General features: G+C 34.0%; 1 protein-coding gene across 16 annotated transcripts in view; it reads left to right on the top strand.

Annotated features, from left to right (window-relative positions):
• The window catches only part of SYNJ1 (synaptojanin 1), a 98,610-nt gene that overhangs the window by 37,577 nt on the left and 40,104 nt on the right, over positions 1-20,929 (top strand). For 9 of the 16 annotated variants that reach the window (XM_063720807.1, XM_063720804.1, XM_054542755.2 and 6 more), the window contains exons 7-15: positions 1,623-1,684; positions 2,916-3,012; positions 4,072-4,241; positions 5,530-5,611; positions 7,913-8,065; positions 10,754-10,919; positions 13,211-13,234; positions 16,036-16,227; positions 19,193-19,277. In XM_063720807.1, coding sequence (XP_063576877.1) covers positions 1,623-1,684; positions 2,916-3,012; positions 4,072-4,241; positions 5,530-5,611; positions 7,913-8,065; positions 10,754-10,919; positions 13,211-13,234; positions 16,036-16,227; positions 19,193-19,277 — 1,031 coding nt within the window. The remainder of the gene's footprint in view (positions 1-1,622; positions 1,685-2,915; positions 3,013-4,071; positions 4,242-5,529; positions 5,612-7,912; positions 8,066-10,753; positions 10,920-13,210; positions 13,235-16,035; positions 16,228-19,192; positions 19,278-20,929) is intronic. The other 7 variants (XM_054542758.2, XM_063720805.1, XM_024239494.3 and 4 more) reach the window with 3 other exon arrangements.

The following is a 20,929-nucleotide window of genomic DNA, read 5'->3' as shown; positions in this document are numbered from 1 at the left end:
TTACTCCAAAGAAAAAGTATCAACTTCTTCTGAGTTTTCTGCAGTCTAAAATGCTTAATGTCCTGGGACATATGTCTTTCAAGTTTTAAACTTTTATGAATATTATTAAGTACTATAAAATGAAATTGAACACAGATGTGACATTAGGCTAATTGATTTCTTATTTAAAAATTAAAGAGAGAATCCCCTGGTTATCAGAATACCCATTAGATTATCTGACTTAGTGCAGTGAGGGATAACTCTTAATGAATGATAATACTGTACTGTTAATTCAGTTTTGGAATTGGATGAGCATATTAGAGTTTATTTTCTGGTTTTACTTGTCCAATTACATGACTGATTTGACAACTCTCCTTTTACACCCTCTTTAAAAGCACTTTGCACGGGGCGCGGTGGCTCATGCCTGTAATCACAGCAATTTGGGAGGCTGAGGCGGGCAGATCACAAGGTCAAGAGATTGAGACCATCCTGGCCAACATGGTGAAACCCTGTCTCTACTGAAAATACAAAAATTAGCTGGGCGTGGTGGCGTGCGCCTGTAGTCCCAGCCATTCGGTAGGCTGAGGCAGGAGAATCGCCTGAACCCGGGAGGCGGAGGTTGCAGTGAGCCGAGATCACGCCACTGCACTCCAGCCTGGCAACAGAGTGAGATTCCGTCCCCCACACACAAAAAAAAGCAGTTTGTTCACAGGTTAGCAAGAATGAATTTTGGGCAACTTTTTTCTGCCCCCCCCCAGTGATCCTTGTTGTGATTGGGCAACCTTCATTCCAACATCTCAGAGAAAAATGTTTAAATTGAAGTTCAGGGAAATAATCTGGTCTCATCTATATATTTCTTCTTGCCATGTTATATCTTTCTCAATTATGCCTCATCTCTCTGCTATTCTCCTATGTAAGAAAAGAAAAATTATAACAATATACAATAGGTAGATATTTTCCATCTTGTTTAATTTGCTTAACCCAAAATTCCTGATTCTGCAAAATGTGCAATTACTATAGTTGGGTGATGGCAAGGTTGACTTGGAAAGTCTGCTTTTCCAGGAAGGAATGATATTCTCAATTTGGTGGAACTTTGGTGAGGGAGAGATGAATAGAGTATTCAACGTAGCAGAGAAGAAAACACAGACATTTATACTGGTAGGCAGCTTGGAGGAGTAGGAATTTAGGTCAGAAACATAAAGTCTCATCTGAATCTCTTTTGGAATTAGTTATGTTGATCTCAGATAGCAAGTTCTTTCACCTGTTGGTATTTCAGTTTTTTTAATTACCCGAATGATAATAGTATCTGTTACACAGGGCATGTAGTTTGAACTTAAAGTAACATATATGAAAACACCTTTAAAAATAGTTTTCATCAATAAAAATTCCTATTAGTTTACTAGTATTTCATAATGATGTAACTTCTAGTTCTTTTTTTGATGAGGTTGGTTTTTTAAAAATAAAGGTGGGGGGTGGAAATTCCCTGGAACTTGTTTTTTTAAAAGCATATCATGAATGGAAATCAGTTATTTGATTAACGACTGTGTGTTCAGCAAAGAAATTGTTAGATATTGTAAGCAGTGATATTTCTTTCTTCTATATGTTGGTTTTTGGTTTGATTAAATATATTTTTCTTGTCTAAGGTGGGATCTCATCGTGTCCGTATGTCAAGGGGATTTGAAGCTAATGCACCTGCTTTTGACAGGTAAGACAATTTTTACCTAGTGCTTTAAGTTTTGATATTGCTAAGCAGTGGGACTGCTTGTATTTACTGATTCATTTCAAACTTTTTTGGCTTTAGATAAAATTCCTCTGACTCCTAATTTAATTGAAAGACAGTGACACCTAGTGTTATGACTTCTGGGGTTGGTAGTGCTGGAAGTGTGGGTCTTGATCTCTTGACCTTAAAACTTCCTCTGTGGGTGCATTGTCCAGTATAGCAGCCACTAGCCACATGTAGCTACTGGGCACTTGAAATGTGACTAGTCTCAGTTGAGATGTGCTGCTAGTATAAAATGCACACTAGATTTCAAAGACTGCCTTAAAAAATAAAAAAGAACGTAAGGTATCTCATTAGTAAAATCATGTTCGGTATACTCAGAGTATTGGTTCTACCCTCACATACCAAAATCTGTGCATACTCAGGTCCCACAGTCGGCCCTGTGGAACCCATACTTATGAAAAGTCATCATTCATATTCATGGGTTTTGCATGCCAGGAATACTGTAGTTTTGATTCTTGTTTGGTTGAAAAAAATCCATATGTAAGTGGACTTGCATAGTTCAAACCTGTGTTGTTGAAAGGTTAATTGTAGTTGTTTTATATTGATTACATGTTGAAATGATATTTTAGACATGTTGAGTTAAAGAAAGTATAATTAATTTCATGTTTATAAATGCACCTTCTTGAAAATTTAACATTATAGGTGTGGTTTACGTTACATTTCTTTGTGTGGCATTGCTCTACATAGTTTCTGGAATGGTTAGAAGCTGGAAAGAAAAAAGACTCATATTTGGGGCCCGTTTTTCTGAAGACTGGAGCTAGTAAGGTGGTCGCTCTGAATACTCAATGGAGTATGTGATGTCCTCACATGTGAGCAGCAGCCCTTTGCCATCTGCCCTTACTGCCTTTCCAGTCAAGCTTATGGCTGGTGTCTGTCTTGTCTGGTGCCAGCCTCACAGAGTGGGCAGAAGCTGGATGCCTCCACAGCTCCAACAGGGGTGGAAGTCTCAGTACCCATAAGTCAGAGAGGAAATTGCATTCATGAGTTTTCATAAATTCAGCTTTGAGACCATGTACAATGAATTCGCACCCAGTTTTCCAATTCTGTGTTTAAAATACTGCCATGTAAGTTATATTTAATAATGGATTATTGTTTATTGAAAAAATTGGGCTTCTTATTTCGCACGTATTTATTTCTTTTCTTTCTTAAATAGGCATTTTAGAACACTTAAGAACTTATATGGTAAACAAATAATAGTAAATTTGCTTGGATCTAAGGAAGGTGAACATATGCTAAGTAAAGCTTTCCAGGTAAGTATGGTCATTTCTTATTTCATTCTGGCCCATGGACACCTAGAATGGTATTAAAAAATAAAATAATACAGTAATCAAATTCTTCCAGGAAGTAAATTACTTCCAAGAAAAAGGTTGGGTACTTGTTGGAAACTTGAACTCTTTGGGTCTATTAAACAATTTAGGCTAATGTTGCTGAAATTGGAATTCTAAAAAGCTTTCAACGCAAATGACACTGTTTTCTAATCTGCTTTTTTATTTTGTAGAGAAACAGAAAAATACCCTCCTCGCCAAAAATGTTTATCTATCACTAGTAGAGAAATAGCAGTTTCCTTCTTCATCTGTTGATTGCTTTGCCTGCTTCCTAGAACCATAGTCATTGTTTTTCACCTATGGAATTGTGAATGATGCATTTATGTACATGCAACACTATACCTTCTTGTACTGATGAGAGAAAACTTGAGAATTTCATGTCAAAAGAACCCCAAAATTGCCTGACTTCTAAAGAAAAATATTTTAATGAACACTTATTGAATTAATAATGAATTAATATAAATTATGGTGTTACATAAGATTGTAAACTTAAACAAGATCATTAGAAAACATTTTCTAAAGTTCAATCTCCTAAGTCCAAAAGCATCCTAATTTTATAGCTATTTTTTTAATCTTGTGAAATAAATATTATTAATAAACAGATTATACTTTACAGAGTGACTTTATGGTAAAATTTAAGAATATTTGTATGTATTGAATGAAGTTATAAAATATGAATCTTTCAGTCTTTGATAGGCTTTGTCTTAGATAACTTTGAGATTCTATAATAGGTCTAAATAGTTATTAAATTTGTGTTGTAAAAATAAAATGCTGGCAATTGGAAATAACTTTTTATTTCCTAAGCCAGATGAGAATCTTATTTAAGTACACTGATGTTAATTGTGTCACCTTATCTCTCAGGGATAGTATGTGAGGCTTTAGGGAAAAGATTTATTGCCAGTGTCAATGAAATGTGATGAATATTTAGATGGATATTTGCCTTTTTACTTTCATTTAGATGAATATTTGCCTTTTTACTTTCAGAGTCATTTGAAAGCTTCTGAACATGCTGCTGATATCCAGATGGTGAATTTTGACTATCATCAAATGGTTAAGGGAGGAAAGGCAGAAAAATTACACAGTGTTCTTAAACCTCAAGTCCAGAAGTTTCTAGATTATGGATTTTTTTATTTCAATGGAAGTGAAGTTCAAAGGTTTGACTGTTCTGTTTCTCTGTTCTTTGAATTGGAACATTAATTAAAAATTACTCTTAATGTTGAACTCTTAAATTTTCTTTTTAAAATTAAAGTTTATAATTAAATATCTTTTAAATATTTCATTTTATTTTTATTTTTATTATTTTGAAATAGGGCCTCACTTTGTTGCCCAGGCTGGTGTGCAGTGGTGCAGTCTCAGCTCCCTGCAGCCTCTGCCTTCTGGTTTCAGGAGATCCTCTCACCTCAGCCTCCTGAGTAGCTGGGACTACAGGTGTGTGCCACCATGCCTGGCTTTTTTTTTTTTTTTTTGGATAGAGACGGGGGTCTCCGTGTATTGCCCTGGCTGGGCTCAAACTCCTGGGCTCAGGTGATCCACCTGCCTCAGCCTCCCAAAGTGCTAGGATTACAGGCATGAGCCATCTCACCCATCCTATACTTGATTTTAAACTTGTTTTTCTTTCTTTAGAATTCACCAAATAATAATGAGAGGTTACATTAGTGAGCACATTTTATGGAGCAGGCAGTGTACTTAAGTCTTAACATGTATCAATAACAATTATAGGGATAGGCTCTATTATTATGCCCACTTCCATCTGCTGCAAGTCTCATAATTAGCAAGAGTTAGAACTGGGATTTGTCTGGCTCCATATTTCATGCTATTATATATGAAACTGTTTTGCTTCTCTTTTAAAACTTACGTTTTAATATTTCTTGATGCCAGTAAAGACTATTAAATGCAAATAGAAGTGAAAGACATTGTTTACTGTCTGCTTTAGTATAATTTAAATATTCAGTTTTTGTATGTGAAATAGAGGAGAAAAGTAAATGTTAAAAGAGTTAAGGGAAACTTTAGTGCAGAAAGCTCAAATTTTTAATTTTTCAATTGTATTTTATTTAGCATCAATGCTGTAGACACAGTCATTAGCGATAACAGATCTTAGGTTTAAAAAAAATTTTGTTCCATAAATATTTTTATTTTATGTGCAAAGAACTGTAAGAACATAAACCTGAATGTATATTTAGTTTCTAATTATTGGCCTAATTAAAAATAAGTGTGTGATAGATAATGTAATGAAGCATATGTGACAAAATGTTAACAGTTGTCAAATTTAAATGGTGGGTACATGGATGTTCAGAGTATAATTTTTTTTGTATATTTGAATACTGTAATAATAAAAAGTTGGAGAGGGAAGGTGGATGCTACATTTTAATTACCTCAATTATTCACTGTTTGTTTTAGCTTTATTTTTGTTCCAAACTGGATATTTAACTTTATTGGTTACAGATGCCAGAGTGGTACAGTTCGAACAAACTGCTTGGATTGTCTTGATAGAACAAATAGTGTGCAGGCATTTCTTGGCTTAGAGGTAAAAGAATAAATTAAAATGTATGTGCCTTGTATCATCTGCCTCTTTAAGTGCTTTTTTAGTACTTGCGTTTCTTATTACTTACCAGAAAGTATATGTAATGTTATGCTTCATTTTGTACTTCTAATCTCCGTCTCTTTTTTTGGCCAAACTTTCTTTTGATTTAAATATTTCCTTTACCTGATCTTCATATTCTCTTTAGGTAGCTCTCTATCTACTTCTGTTGTTCCTTATTCTCCCTTTTAAAATCTGCTGTTTATAGTATTTCAACAATTTTTTCCCTGTCTTTTGGAGGAAATATATATGTGTGGGTGTGGGTGTGGGTGTATGTGTGTATTTGGCCTTTTATTCTCTGTGTTCTCTTTTAAAAATCTATTTTAGGATAAGAAGGGTCTATTTTCACATGTACAATTATATAGGACTATATTTTTGACAATTTGTAGCCCAATCCAGTTCATTTGGTGTTTTCAAATTAGTAGCTATAAAAAAACAGGATCAGATGAAAATGCCATAGTTAGTGAGAATGAAAATGAATGCAATTCAACTTCTCTGATAAGGTCGCTGTTTGCAACGTTTTTTCTTTTTTTTTTTTCTTTACTACTTATCCATCAGATTCAGCCTAAGATAAACATAGTCTCAACTCTTTGACAAACCATTTAGCAATGCTGAGCTTTCTAAGTCTTCCCTCCTCTGCAAGTTAGGGTTATAAGGCTGTGGCTAAACTTCGTTTAGTTCCATCAGAACTTAACATAGTTCTCAAATACTATGAAAAAACAGCAATAGGAAGTTACGTGTTCTTATTTCCTCTAGTTAATGATCTTAAATTTGACCTGAGTATTGGTTAATTAGTTACTTTGCAGCTGAGGTTCTTTATCTCAAAAATGAAAGTACAGTGTATAAAATTCTCTACTACAGAATATATTTTTCATGTAACTAAATAAATTTTACTGTTTGGATTTTTTGAGTATGTTTTTGAGGTTTATTTGTAATTTATTTAGAAAATTTGACAGAAACAAGAAAATGAAAGCAAGCATGTTGGTCATTTAGATAAGAGTTTATCACATGCCTTGGATTTGTTTCAAGTTCTGGTTTTAAGTGGCTGAATAAATGCACATGGATTCTGATAATAAGCTTATTGAAATACTTGGACCTCTTCATCAAAATTATAACAGATGTTAGTTTTCAGGATCTGCCTTAGCTGATTCTCCACTGTTGATAGTTAGGAATTAGAAAACTCCCTAGGACAGCAATTGGTTGACAGGTTACAAAGTTTGCCACCAAGATAGACAAAGCCAAACTAGTAGAGGAATAAGATCAGTTTTGCCCAGTTCCTTGAAGAGAGAAAGATTTAAATGATAAAGGAGGCCCTGGGGCTCATTTTGTTTTATTCTCCATGCTAGCAAAGAACAGCTCTGGTGTAAGTCTCTAGGTAATTAAATGAACCCAGTTTAAGGTTTTTTTAATCTTATTTTAGCTTTTGGTTCTTCTATAATTGGATGATCACCATACTTACATGATAAAATAAAACATAAATTGGAAAGAGTTAAGTTAAAATGCAAGGCATAGAATATGACTAGATTCCAAATACACAGATTGGATAAAGATGGAACATTGACTCTGTCAGATTTCTAGGCTAGAATTCATACATATAAAGATCAATAACTTTTTGGAACACTTTTATTGTTATATGTGATAAGGACTTGTGGAAGCCGAGAGGTCCTTGAATTTCTTGCATGCTATTCCCCCTAGTTCTTCCCTTATATATATTACCGATGCGGATTTTATGCCTAAAAAGCTGTCATGACTTCATTCAGAAGTTTTACTTATTTTCTTTATTTTGTGACAATTTAAGGGCAACTCCTTTTTTTTCATTTTTTTTTTTACCTTAATTACTTAAACTTATAAAGCCAAATCCAAAAATTAAAGAGACCTAGTTATTTATGTTTAGGTAAACTAAGTAAACATTTTTTTCGATTCCAATGCAGGCTGTTGATTGATGAATTCTTTTAGGTGGGCAAGGTAAACAACTCTGATTTATAGGGATACTTTGATAAGATAAATTTTATCATTTAACCAGAAAGAAGTCCTTATCAATACTTGTAGTTTCCATTGATACAGTATTTGTTTTAAAAATTGAAATGATGGGAAATAACTCAGCCTAGTAAACTGTTATGTTTTCAGAATCTAGTCCCAAATAGTGCTATAATGATAAATTTTTGGTTTGATTCTGGTAGTTTTTAAAAGCCATATTACAATTAATATATTAATGTACTTATAAAAATTTCTTTTTTGCTTTTTTAGATGCTAGCTAAACAGTTGGAAGCTCTTGGTTTAGCTGAAAAGCCTCAGTTGGTGACTCGCTTTCAAGAAGTTTTTCGGTCAATGTGGTCTGTGAATGGTGATTCAATCAGTAAGATATATGCAGGAACTGGAGCTCTTGAAGGGAAAGCGAAGGTATATCTAGATCTATCATAACATTAGAGAATATCCTCTTTTTCCTCTCTTCATAAAGCTTTTAAATGGCCTTTTAAAAGTTAATAGATGGTTTAAATTAATAGATGTGTCTTAGAATTCTGTTTAATGTGCTTTTATGCCTTCTTTGATACTTCCTTTCACAGTGGATACTAGTGAATAAATGGAAGATAGATATTTCCCTAAGTTTGGGAAGTATGTATATATAATGTATCTAGTCATTTAGTGACAATCCACTAAGATGATATATATTGCTCTTTTCTTCATGATTTCCCTTGTGTATCTGTTTTACTTTTTGTATTGTTTGTTTTGATTACAAATATGATTTTTAAAACCATAGACCTCTTAATAAAGGGTTCTCTCTTATTTGGCTTTGTGTTCCCTGCACTTAACACAGTGCCTACTGTTAATAGATGTGTGACGTATGCCACTTGGACAAATAAGTCAATCAACAGCTTATGCAGTGCTTACTAGGAACCCAAGATTAGGGCATAATTGATCTTTACTTATCTTACCTTAGAAAGGTGGCTATCAAGATGTGCCAACGAAGTGTGAGATATGTATGGGCCAGGTGTAGTGGCTCACGCCTATAATCCCAGCACTTTGGGAGGCTGAGGCAGGTGGATCACTTGAGGCCAGTAGTTCTAGACTAGCCTGGCCAACATAGCGAAACCCCATCTCTACTGAAAATACAAAATACTAGCTGGGCATGGTGGTGCACACCTGAAATCTCAGCTACTCGGGAGTTTGAGGCATGAGAATCACTTGAACCCAGGAGGTGGAGGTTGCAGTGAGCCAAGATCACGCCACTGCACTCCATCCAGCCTGAGTGACAGAGTGAGGCTCTGTTCCAAAAAAAAAAAAAGAATGGACTTAATTATAATTGTCTGTTTCATCATTACTTTTTATTTCCTGGTATTATCTGCAGACTACTTTCTTCTCAAGTATTTGGCCCTTATTGAGGGAGTTTGGAACAATACTTGAGATAGTTTTCATTATTTTATATTCTTTTGTTTAACTTTTTAAGAATCCTGGCCTCACTTGAATTTATCAACTTTCTAAATCTCCACAATTTCTCAAATTATTTCAAGAATAGAAATGAGAACATTTATCATTTTTATAGTTCTCATTCAGCTTCTTCCATACAGCAACTGAAATTCTTTAAAGACCATTCATGATCTCCAAGTCTTCTTTTAATTTCCAAGTCTTCCTCTTCTGTGTCTCATAATGTGCCATGCCTCTGCCCAGAGGTATTGGCCTTACCTGCAAAGTTTCTTTTGTTCAACTCATAGAAAGAATTGTATTGACTTTTACAAATATTTACTTCTTAAGTGGTCCCTATTTTTTTAAACATCAAATTGTTAAACTTTGATTTATTCCTTTTAAATAAAGAACATAATTCTTGCTATTAAAAGCTGATTCTCAAGCTATTGCTTAAAATATTCTTTTATATTCTTCTACCTTTTCATTTCTGCAGTGACTACAATATATGTACAGAGGTTACATATATTTTCAGTGGTCTTTTATCTTTAACATAATATATAGATATAAAATTTTATACATTAAATATGCTAGTCTGAATTGAACTAAAATCTAACATCTGAACTGCTCTTTCTTTTCCTTTCTCTGGATTCCTTTTGATTAATTGCCTGATAATGTGAATGGTGAGTGTCTTTTCAAATAATGTCATTTGCATGTGTTATTATATAGAAAGAAATAACATTTAATGCCAAACATTAATTGCTTATTAAATATAGTAGCATTCATTTAATGGCATTGAAGAAAACTGGTTCTTCATTTAGTGGCATTTAAGAAAATTGGCTCTTTATTCTAAAAAGAAGCCTCGAGTTACTGTTATTTCTTTAAAGAATAAAAGTTACATATTGCAAACTAAAGTTATTTCCTAAAAGGCGCAAGTTTTTTGTTTTGACAATCATCAAAATTTGTAAGGTCGAAATAAATCATTATGGTAACTAACATGCCTAAGTAAAATATATATTCATTAAAAGTTATAATCAACTCTCACTATAGGAATAAGTTTATTATCTAATGCTGTATTTTTGCATGGGCAATAAAATGACTCAAAATATACAAACTGTAGTTTACATGTAATACTCGTTTATGAACTGTACTTGTAAATTTCTTTTGAGACTAGACCTTCATTCTTAGGTTTAGTTTTAATTTTAACTCATGTAAGCTATTTGGGAGCAGTTTCCATTTTCTTTTTCTACTACCAAAGTAATTTGAAGTTTTCTAGGGGCAGTTAAGCTCAGTGTATCTTCTTTTATCTCCCATTTCTCCTTACCCATTTTATCCCCAAGTTTACAAATTACCTTGTAAGAAGGAATTTTCTTGTTTTAAATAAGTTCACTTCAGTTTATTTCCTTTGTAAAATAAGCAGTTTTAAACATTTATTGCCCTAGATGTCATTACTGGATGAGGTTGTAGCACCGAGCTTTTTCATTTCTTTGTGCAGAGCTTTAATCCAAAAGAAGAAAGGAAACAGTGACATGTTGGAGGCATTTTAATTGTCATGACTATATATTCAAAATAGAATTATTAGGTCCTTTTTTATACTAAAATCATATAAAACTGATTTAAAATTTCAAAATACCTACTGAATAAAATCAGTGATATTTAAAATGAAAATCTGCGCTCCTTTCTTAACAGGCTGGAAAGTTAAAAGATGGTGCTCGTTCTGTTACCCGAACAATTCAGAATAACTTCTTTGACAGCTCCAAGCAAGAGGCCATTGATGTTTTGCTACTGGGAAATACTCTGAATAGTGATTTAGCTGACAAAGCTAGAGCACTTTTAACTACTGGAAGTTTGCGTGGTATGTGCACTTTATATTTTATTTGTTGTTTATATTCCTAAAAGTCCAAGAGGTAAATGTAAACTTATTTACACAGAATTTTTAGTTGGTTAAAATAGTTTTCGAAGGGATTTCTGTAAAGGTAATTTTTGAAAATTACATTCTCCAAGGGAAGTTTGTCTGTTTTAAAATGTTTGTACAATCAGTGGTATTACTAAGCTGTAAACTGAGGCCCATGCATGGTTTCTTCTATAGATTATGATTGAGGGGGTAAATAATTAAGCATTGTTAACTTTGTACAAGGCAGGATTTCATAGAATATTCAGCTAGTACTTGTAATACAGCATTTAATAATCTAATTATACAGAAAAATGCTTTACTGGGAAAACTAATGCCTATATTGGTTATTTTTTAAATCACTACCCCAAAAGTTTCTGTAACTTGGTCTTAACTTTTAATTGCTATTGTTTGAATAAGCATTAAATCATATTAATAATTTAAAGTAGTGCTAATTATTGGGCACCAACTGCTATTACCAATTTTAATATTTGAAATAAATATATGACCTTCAGAATAGGTTTTCACCTTCCACTGTGTCTTTTTAAAAAAAAACTTCTCCTATCAGTGAGCACATAAAAGTAGCAGATGAGAAAACTCAACATTCATTGTAGAACTTAATAGATTAGATTTACTTTTTCTTTCTCTAAAATGTATTGAGGTATAATTGACAAAATAAAATTTTTCCATTTTAACTTTTTAGCACTCTGAAAAACAAATTTTTTTTCTGTTAGGCCTAAACCAAACTTTTTAATGTTCCCCGTTCAAGTGGGAGAAAATTGTTTCTGCATCAAGTAATGTATTCTTGGGTAATTACTTGGTCAAATAGGTTATGGGTTATTTCAGAATTCTGCATGGTGCCTAAAGGTAGTTAATTATGGACAGTTCCTCAGGGACCTGTAAGTGGGCTAGGGAGCTTAGACCTACTAAAACTCCAAAAAACGTCTGATCTTAGCTACTACTTTCAACTTCAGGCTTTCTTCCTGGCTTCCAAAAGTAGAGACTTGACTGATTTGTGTTTTGTCACCTCTTTCCACCTGTGCCTACATTGATGTGGAGGCATTAATAAGCAACAATTGAAAGTAAGTGGTTGAAGGAAAGAAGAGGAGAAGCAAGGGACCTATGTAATCCCCAAACTTCAGCATTAGTGTTTTTAGTTTCCTGCACATTTTACTATAAGTAAAATAATGCCTTTAAAAAAAAGTATAGTCAGTTCTGCTGTAACGTGTGTTCTGAGAATGGGAATTTGTTCCAATATGATATATTAGGGAACTGTTTGAGCATAAGGCCAATTTTGCATGAGCTTATGCGTGATTTTGCTGGGAAGCAACACTAGGTAAATGCAGAAAAGTGCACCCAGCAGAACTAAGATGGCTAGAAATATATACAGCATATAAAACACACATACACATATGCACACACACCTCAAACATCTTCCCCTGCCTCAGTTCACTATGTGTGTTATGAGTCATACCCATTCACATCTGTTCTTTTGACTTTTCATTGAATTTCAGATATCCCTTTCTCCATTATTTACATTACAAGCTGCAATCTGTCTGATGCCCATTTCTACAAGCCAACTTCATTCAAGATGAAGTGCCTTATTAATGGTTATATTCATGCATTTCATAACCATTTAACATGTGTAATGTCTTGCTACTATTTTTATGAGGTTCCTATCTTTTTTGATGTGTCACTGTTGAAGTTTTTGAATGTGGTACCCCTAACCTCATTTTTCCCATAAGCCCTGTGGCTGTGGGAATTTGCAAAATTTGCATAGCATGGTGATGTTTTTAGAAAGCATTTTTCTTGTTATAGCTGAAGTGATTGTACTTATCAACTGCTAAGTCCCAGAAAGAATACTAAAAGGTGTGTATTAGGGCAGTATCTTCCATATCTTCAACATCCTCCATCTTCTTAGGTTTTCATATTTATATTCATAATATTCTCAAACATGTGCACATGCATGCATAACATACACACAGGAGCAGCCAGAAGAGCAGGCCTAGGAGCTTCTGATGGTGAAACGGTGGACATCACTGAGTCACTGTAGGATTTTTCTTAGGTGCAAAAGGTTTGTATCAATCATTGTCATTTATTTGTAACCTTTGGTGTTCTATAGCTATCAGAAAAAATAAAGTCATCAAATTGACCTAAGTGAGGTCTTCTCAAAATGTTTTGTCACTATACTCTACATTTTAATTGTAACTTGTTTTTACTAATGATTCTTTGTTTTCTTCTTGATGCATCCATAGTTTCTGAACAGACATTACAGTCAGGTACAGTATAGAAAATCAATCTATAAATAAAAGCCATTTTTTCTTATTTTTTCTGAAGTTGATATTGTAAACAAATAAAGCCATATAATTGGAAACTTTCTCATTTTGCCATCAGATCCTAACAGGATAAATTGATACCTTGTTTTAATCTGAGAAAATAATTTCAAGCTTGAGAAAATTAAGTACTTCATTCTGAAGAAAATGTGCAGTGCTCTTTGTCTTCCTGTAGCAATTACTTAATTCCAGTTAAAGATAATTCAGCTAGTTTTAATTGCACTTTTACATTTCATTGAACAAACATTATTAGTGTTATGCCTTACGCTTAATAGGCTGATGGAAAAAAATCCAGATGTAACTACTTTGAATTAATTTCTCAGTGCCATCTGTGATATTTACGACTACTCAACAGTGTTTCTCACATATAATATTTAAGAAGGCATTGTTGCATTTCCTTATTGTGAATGAAATAGTTTCGAAACTATAGACTTGCACTAAAATATGATCTGAAATCTTTTAATTTTAAAAAGTGCCAAGATTTCTAACAAAGAATAGTTAAGTGTGTAAGACCTAAAGACTATGTATTATTTTTCTTGCCTATTTATTCCTAGGAATCTCACATCTTCATTCTCTGGGCAAGGTTTATGATCTTGTCTTTAAACATGAATCTGTGGCAAAAGGAATGAAAGCTTAACTCTTGCCAGAAATTTAGTTGAAAAGGATTTGCTATCACTTAAGAATTGTTTGGCTTAGTTATTGTTCTGAATGTTTTGAGAAGCTGTTGATTATTTTCTCGAGAAGGGTAGAGGAAGGGAGCACCTAGATATATTTTTGAGTTATGTAATGAACACCATTTTCTGAAATGGTATGGTATTTAGGGATGGACATCTGTTGTTTGAGCATAGACTCATTTCTTTTTTAAAATTTTTTATTTTATTTTATTTTTTTGACTCACTGTTTCTTTAAGCACATTAAGGTGCCACCAGTTAAAAATAAACTAGGACTATTTTTTACCTTTTTATTTCGTTTAAAAACTGACTTGACTTTGTTAGTTCATACAGTGAGGCAGTACGTTTTTATTCACACAGTTCATTGTCTTGCTGAATATTTTAAGCCGTGTAATTATTATAGAACTGGTGTGTTGATATAGAATGGATTGTAGAAGCTATGTTTGCATTGGTAACAAGCAGTGACTTCAATTTTTAAGAGCAATGATAAACCATAATCATAGGGAATTATTTTTATCTAGGTACAGTCAGCTTTGAATTAACCACACCAACAGGCCAGACAAGTAATCTGCTTTCATTACCACCCAGACACCTCTATACAAGCAATCAAAGCAAGGTGGTGAGAAATCTGCATATTTGCCCCTGGAAACAATGGGGATATACTTATCTAAATCAGCAGTTCCACAGGTCAAAATTATCTTTACAAGAATACTAAGATGTCACTCGCCTTTTTCACTCTCATTTCCTCGTAAGACTGCTATATCTTGGTATCATAAGATAATATCATAATAAAATAAGATCATGTGGTAAAAGGTGAAAATAGTTTTGATGTCCTTTTCCTGTTACTGGTTAGCTACCAATTAAGTACAGATTCTGTTTTTAGGTTGAGGTGCTTTTAAGGTTCTATGCTGAGAATTTAACCAAGATAGAATGTGGTTTAGAAAGGGAAAAGATGGGTTGTAGACCAAAAAAAAAAAAAAGGAGAGAGATTGAGGATTCAAAATGTATTGAACATTCATTGATTTAACAATTATTTATTGAGCACTTACTGCGTACCAGGTAGTCTTTTAGTTACTAGGAGTATTCCCATAAAGAAAACAGACTAACATGTCTGCCCTCATGGATTTTCCATTCTCATGAGGGGAGACAGTTACAGTACAAATAAATAAAATACATAGTTTATAAATGTGATAAATGCTATAGAGAAAAATAAAGCAGGGAGGGGATAATGGAAAGTTAAGGGCAGAGTGCAGTTTAAATAAAGTGGTCAGAGAAGGCCTCATTGGAAAGTAAAGACTTGAAGGATGTGCGGGAAGAGTGTTGCAGGCTGTGGGCACAGCCAGTGCAAAGGCCCTGTGGTGGAAGCAGGCCTCATATGTTTTTGAAACAGCAGGAAGGCCAGTGTCTGAGCAGTGAGTGCACCAGGGAGAGTGGAAGATGAGTGTGGAAAAACAAGACAAATTGTTGAGGACCTTGTGGACCATTGTTTAAGGACTTTGGCTTCCACTCTGAGTGAGATGGGAAGCATTTAGTAGTGATTTCATTTTCAGAAATATCAGCTTGTATTTTTGTCAAGGAGCCATTATTCATCAAGCTGCCTGTCAGTAGCTACAATCTTAAATGTAAATGTTCTTAAATGTTTTTGCTTGGAGAAAAATAAAATTTATATTTTTACCAGACTCTTAATGAAAGTTGTAGAAAGTTAATTGCTATATTCCTAAAAATGTATAGTTCATAGGATTTGTACATTAATGTACCATTTCATTGAAACAGAACTATTTGTTTTGCATGTTGCTGCAGTAATTCTGTATGTGTAGTATTTTTTTTTTTTTTTTTTTGGCTATTGTGTTTAATGTTGACTTTTTTTTTTTTTTTAAAGACGTGTTGGTTAATTGCCTCATACTAGGCTTTGCATTGAAAGCTGATCTTTTTTTGTGCCTGTGCATGTATCTATTGCTTGTTTGTGCTTGTGATAATAATTGTGCTTTCCAGCGGACATCGTATCTCAGTTATGAAAATCAATTTTTATAAATGGTTTGATGCAGCTAAAATTCTGTTGTGTCTTGTCTTGATTAGCATCTTCTAAAGTACTAAAGAGCATGTGTGAGAATTTCTACAAATATTCAAAGCCCAAGAAAATTCGAGTATGTGTCGGAACCTGGAATGTGAATGGTGGGAAGCAATTTCGCAGCATAGCTTTTAAGAATCAGACACTCACTGACTGGCTTCTTGATGCACCCAAGTTAGCTGGCATCCAGGAGTTTCAAGGTTGGCTTTTTATAATATGGATTTAGTTAATAAATCCTGACTGTGTTGTATTGATCTAGAAAACAAATATAGCACTTCAGAGGATGCATTAATTTATGAAAGAAACTTGGAGCTATACATTTGAAGACCAACATCTTTAAAGATCACATCTATTAAAATCTCAGCTTTTTAAAATTTCTAGACCATTATTTTCTACTTCCTAAAAATATATGATGGTAAAACAAACAATCTTTTTTCCATAGTTGATTCTCAGGAAGTAGGAATTCACACATAGATTTCTTTGAAGGCAACCACACATATAAGAAAATCTAGTTTTGTTTTTATTTTAAATGGACATAAACCAAGATTATGGACATAAACTAAGATTATGTCCATTTAACATTGATCATTTATTAATTTTAATTAAAATTACATAATTAAAATATAATTGATCACTTGAGTTTTATTTTTCAAACCTACTATGTTCCATTTTTCAATTCTTAATCGTCTATTTAGTTACTAAGATAAGAAATGTCAGAGTGGGTCTTGAGCAGCCTTATAAAACTTGTGATATTTATTGATACTTTATGTAATAACTTAAGAGCACTGGTTTATCCTTGAAAAACTCTGTTGGCATTCAGTTTCGGTTCACTGCACCAAACTGTTAATAAATAGCCAGAATCAAACATTGAGCAGAGGATACTTTTATTAAGGTTTTGGGCCGGGCACGGTGGCTCACGCCTGTAATCCCAGCACTTTGGGAGGCCGAGGCGGGTAGATCACTAGAGGATAGGAGTTTGAGCAGCCTGGCCAACATGGTGAAACTCCGTCTCTACTAAAAATAAAAAAATTAGCCGGGTGTGGTGGTGTGTGCCTGTAATCCCAGCTACTCGGGAGGCTGAGGCAGGAGAAATGTTTGAATCCAGGAGGTAGAGGTTGCAGTGAGCGGAGATCCCGCCACTGCATCCAGCAGTGAAACAGTGACAAGTGACAAGAGTGAAACTCTTTCTCAAAAAAACAAAAAAAAAGAAAAAAAAGATTTTGATTAGAATCATGAACTTAATTTTCTTCTTTTTAAAAATTAACTTTAATTCCTTTTTAAGATAGCATATAATTACCAAGTTTTATATGTGAGGGTGATGTGTATAGGAAATGGTGTGAGATAAAATTTTTCTTTTTTAGTTGTTTTTCATCAGTTTCATCTTAAACCCTGGGATTTTCCCCAAACTTTTTATTAAAATACCTTTCTTTCTTTTCTTTTTTTTTTTTTTTTTTTTTTGAGATTGAGTTTAGCTCTTGTTGCCCAGGCTAGAGTGCAGTGGCAAGATCTCGGCTCACTGCAACCTCTACCTCCCGAGTTCAAACGATTCTCCTGCCTCAGCCTCCTGACTAGCTGGGATTACAGGCATGTGCCACCATGCCCGGCTAATTTTTTGTATTTTTAGTAGAGATGGGGTTTCACCATGTTGGCCAGGCTGGTCTCAAACTCCTGACCTCAGTTGATCCACCCGCCTCGGCTTCCCAAAGTGCCGGGATTACAAGCGTGAGGCACTGCACCTGGCCTAAAATGCCCTTTCTTACTGAATTGAACCTAACTTGAAGTTGTAATAGTAATAATAATAAAATAACAGCTAACACTATAATTCTGTGTACTTTACATGTGTTCATTTACTCCTCAGAGCTGACCTATTATTTCATAGACTCCATTATTCCAATTTACAGATGAGGGAACTGAGACATAGAAAGGGAAGGAACCTGCCCATGTTTGTGCAGTAGTTGCAAAGCCAGGATTTGAACTCAGGCAGTTTGGCTTTAGAGTGTGTATGCCAGGCTGCATTTTATGTGTGAACTTGGGCAAGCCTCCTGTTTGTAAATAAAAGACAAAAATAATCTTTCTTATAAGATGTTTTTGTGGCAGATTAAATGAGATGATGTATGCATGAGCCTTGCACATAATAGCAGTCAATAATTTTTTTTAAATTTCAGTATTAGTTCAGACTATTTATAGGCTCTTCTTTTTTTTTTTTTTTTTCTTTTCTTTTCTTTTTGAGACAGGGTCTTTGTTGCCCAGGCTGGGGTGCAGTATCCATATCATAGGTCACAATAACCTCAAACTCCTGGGCTCAAGAGATCCTCCCTCCTCAGCCTTCTGAATAGCTAGGACTACGGGCATGCCACCATGCTAAGCTAATTTTTTTATTTTTATTTTTTTGTACTTATGGGGGTCTCACTATGTTGCCCAGGCTGGTCTCAAACTCCTGGCTTCAAGTGATCCTCTCACCTCAGCCTTCCAAAGTGTTTGGCATTACAGGCAGGGGCTGTAGCATCTGGCCATATAGGCTCTTTCTAGCTATTTGTCCTCATTTCTAGAAACTTCGGGCACCCGAAGTCTCCCTGGGCTGCTTTCTCAGGCAGCTCTGTTCTCCATTAGTCCTTGTAGTTTCCAGAGTGCCAGCAGCTAGACAGAGTGATGTGTCTTACTTTCTGGATCTCTCCTAGTTTTCCTGGATTTCTTTCACCCAGAAAATAGCAAAAAGATCAAGCTTATGTTTTTCAAATTTGAATGTGAAAAATTCCTCCCAACTGTTACCAGCAATTTGAGGTAGTTTCTCAGTCACTTTATTCTTTGTGCCTTTTCTGAATAATTTCTCTCTCCAGTTTTATGTGCGATTTTGATTTGAGAAATGATTTGTTTCTGTGCTGTCCCTAGTAAAAACTTTAGCAAGAGTTTTTTCAAAGTGAATTCTGAAAGAGCTTAAGAATCTTCAAGGATAACAGTCTTAAAGAAGGAAACTTAGGACACCCTAATAGAAAGTAAATTTTAATAATTTCATTCCACTCAAGAGTTTTTGCCTTTAATATGAATTTGGTTAAACTCAAAACACAGAAATCAATCTTTATGAGATCTGGTGTTATGTTGTGTTGGATGGGGTTGCCATTTGCCTGAGGCTGTGTTTAAAAGTATTTTTTGGGTGCTTAATTGTAGATAAAAGAAGTAAGCCAACTGATATATTTGCGATTGGTTTTGAAGAAATGGTAGAACTGAATGCTGGAAACATTGTGAATGCAAGGTAAGCTAGCCACATTAATACACTGAAAAATTTCCCAGTTGAGGGAAACTATGGAGGACAGATAATTAAGTCATTGTTACAAGGATAGTTTGAAATAATAAATGGAAGGGTGCTCGTAAAACTGTAAAAGAGCATTTCTCATACTTTTGGGTCTGAGGATCTCTCTGCACACTTAAAAATATTGAGAATGTTAAATAACTTTTGTTAATGTTGTTTATATCTCTTTCTGTTTATTATATTAGAAATTAAAAATGAAAATTTAAAAACATTTAATTCACTTAAAAACAATAATAAACCTATTACATGCTAACATAAAATAAATTTTTCGAAAAATAACTTTTTCAAAACAAAAAATTTACTGAGAAGGGTGGCACTGTCTTGTAGTTTTCCAAATCTCTTTAATGTGTAGTTTAAGACAGCCAGATTCTTACATCTACTTCTATGTCAGTCTGCTGAAATATGTTGTTTTGATTGAAGTGTATGAAGAAAAATCACATAACTGTAGTTTGAAAAGGAAATATTTTAATAACCTTTCTAGATAATTTCTTCTCTGATACTACACCAAAACAGATCATTTATTCTCTGCTGTAGTGTAGATAACAGAGAAGTATTATCTTGGTGTAGTGTGGATAAGACACTACATCCAAATGGTAGTGTCTTAAAGGTTAGTTGCAAAATGGAATCTGAAACCATATTGATGAACTTTTTCTGCTCTATTATCTAAAATTCATCTTTTACCTTTGCATGATTTTGTAACATCATGTATTGGTCACTTGGGTTCCCTAAGTTATGTAGCACTTCCAAATTTTAATACATTTCATTATATAATATCAAAGCATCATATTGATTAATTACCATCACTGGTAACTGCATCAGAAAATAATTGTTGGGAAGCTGTAAGGATCATGGTAGCAGATACAAGTTTTCCAGAATACTAATTTTTGCCTGAAAACTCAAGTTTTTCCATTGAAAACAAATGCTCTTGGTTGTTTTTCTTGAAGAGACAGGCTTAGTTGAAAAAAATGCCACATAACCTAAATCTGAATAACCACCGTCTGTCATTAGTTCTTCTAAGGAAAAATTGTATTCCAAAAAAAAAGTGGCAGTTTGACTCACAACTTAAAGCATTTTCTTTTTTTGAGTTACAGATCATAAGTTAGTATGCAACACAAGTGCTTTGTGTGTATTTCCTGTGTATCACACAGAATATTAAAAAGATGCGACCTGGGTTGAGCTTTAATAAAATTAATAATGTCTGTTGCTTCATCAAGGACATTCTTAGGCGAAGTGGCATTTTTTTTTTTTCCTGCAAGTATATGGCAGTAGGGATTGTAATGATGACTAGTATAGTTTGGTGCCTGAATTCAAGTGAAAGCACCAGCACTTTTACCCATTGTTGCTTTTGCACCATCAATGCAAATGTTAGTCAACACAGTGAAAGATGTCTTAATAGTATTATGAAAATAGTTGTGACCCCATGGGCTTTGGGAACCCTCAAAGATGTCTCCAGATCACACTTTGGGAATGCTGCTCTGAACTTATATTATAAATACAAATTATATGAGTGAAGCTTAAAGCTTCTATTTTAACAAAGTATGCTTGCTTTTAAATTTCAGCAGTTTCCCATCTTTTATGACATTTTTAAAGATTTT

This window comes from Pongo abelii, chromosome 22, assembly GCF_028885655.2.
Source record: "Pongo abelii isolate AG06213 chromosome 22, NHGRI_mPonAbe1-v2.0_pri, whole genome shotgun sequence".
Classification (NCBI taxonomy): Eukaryota; Metazoa; Chordata; class Mammalia; order Primates; family Hominidae; genus Pongo; species Pongo abelii.
The sequence above is the reverse complement of the archived record's forward strand: the minus strand, read 5'-3'. Positions and strand labels throughout refer to the sequence as shown.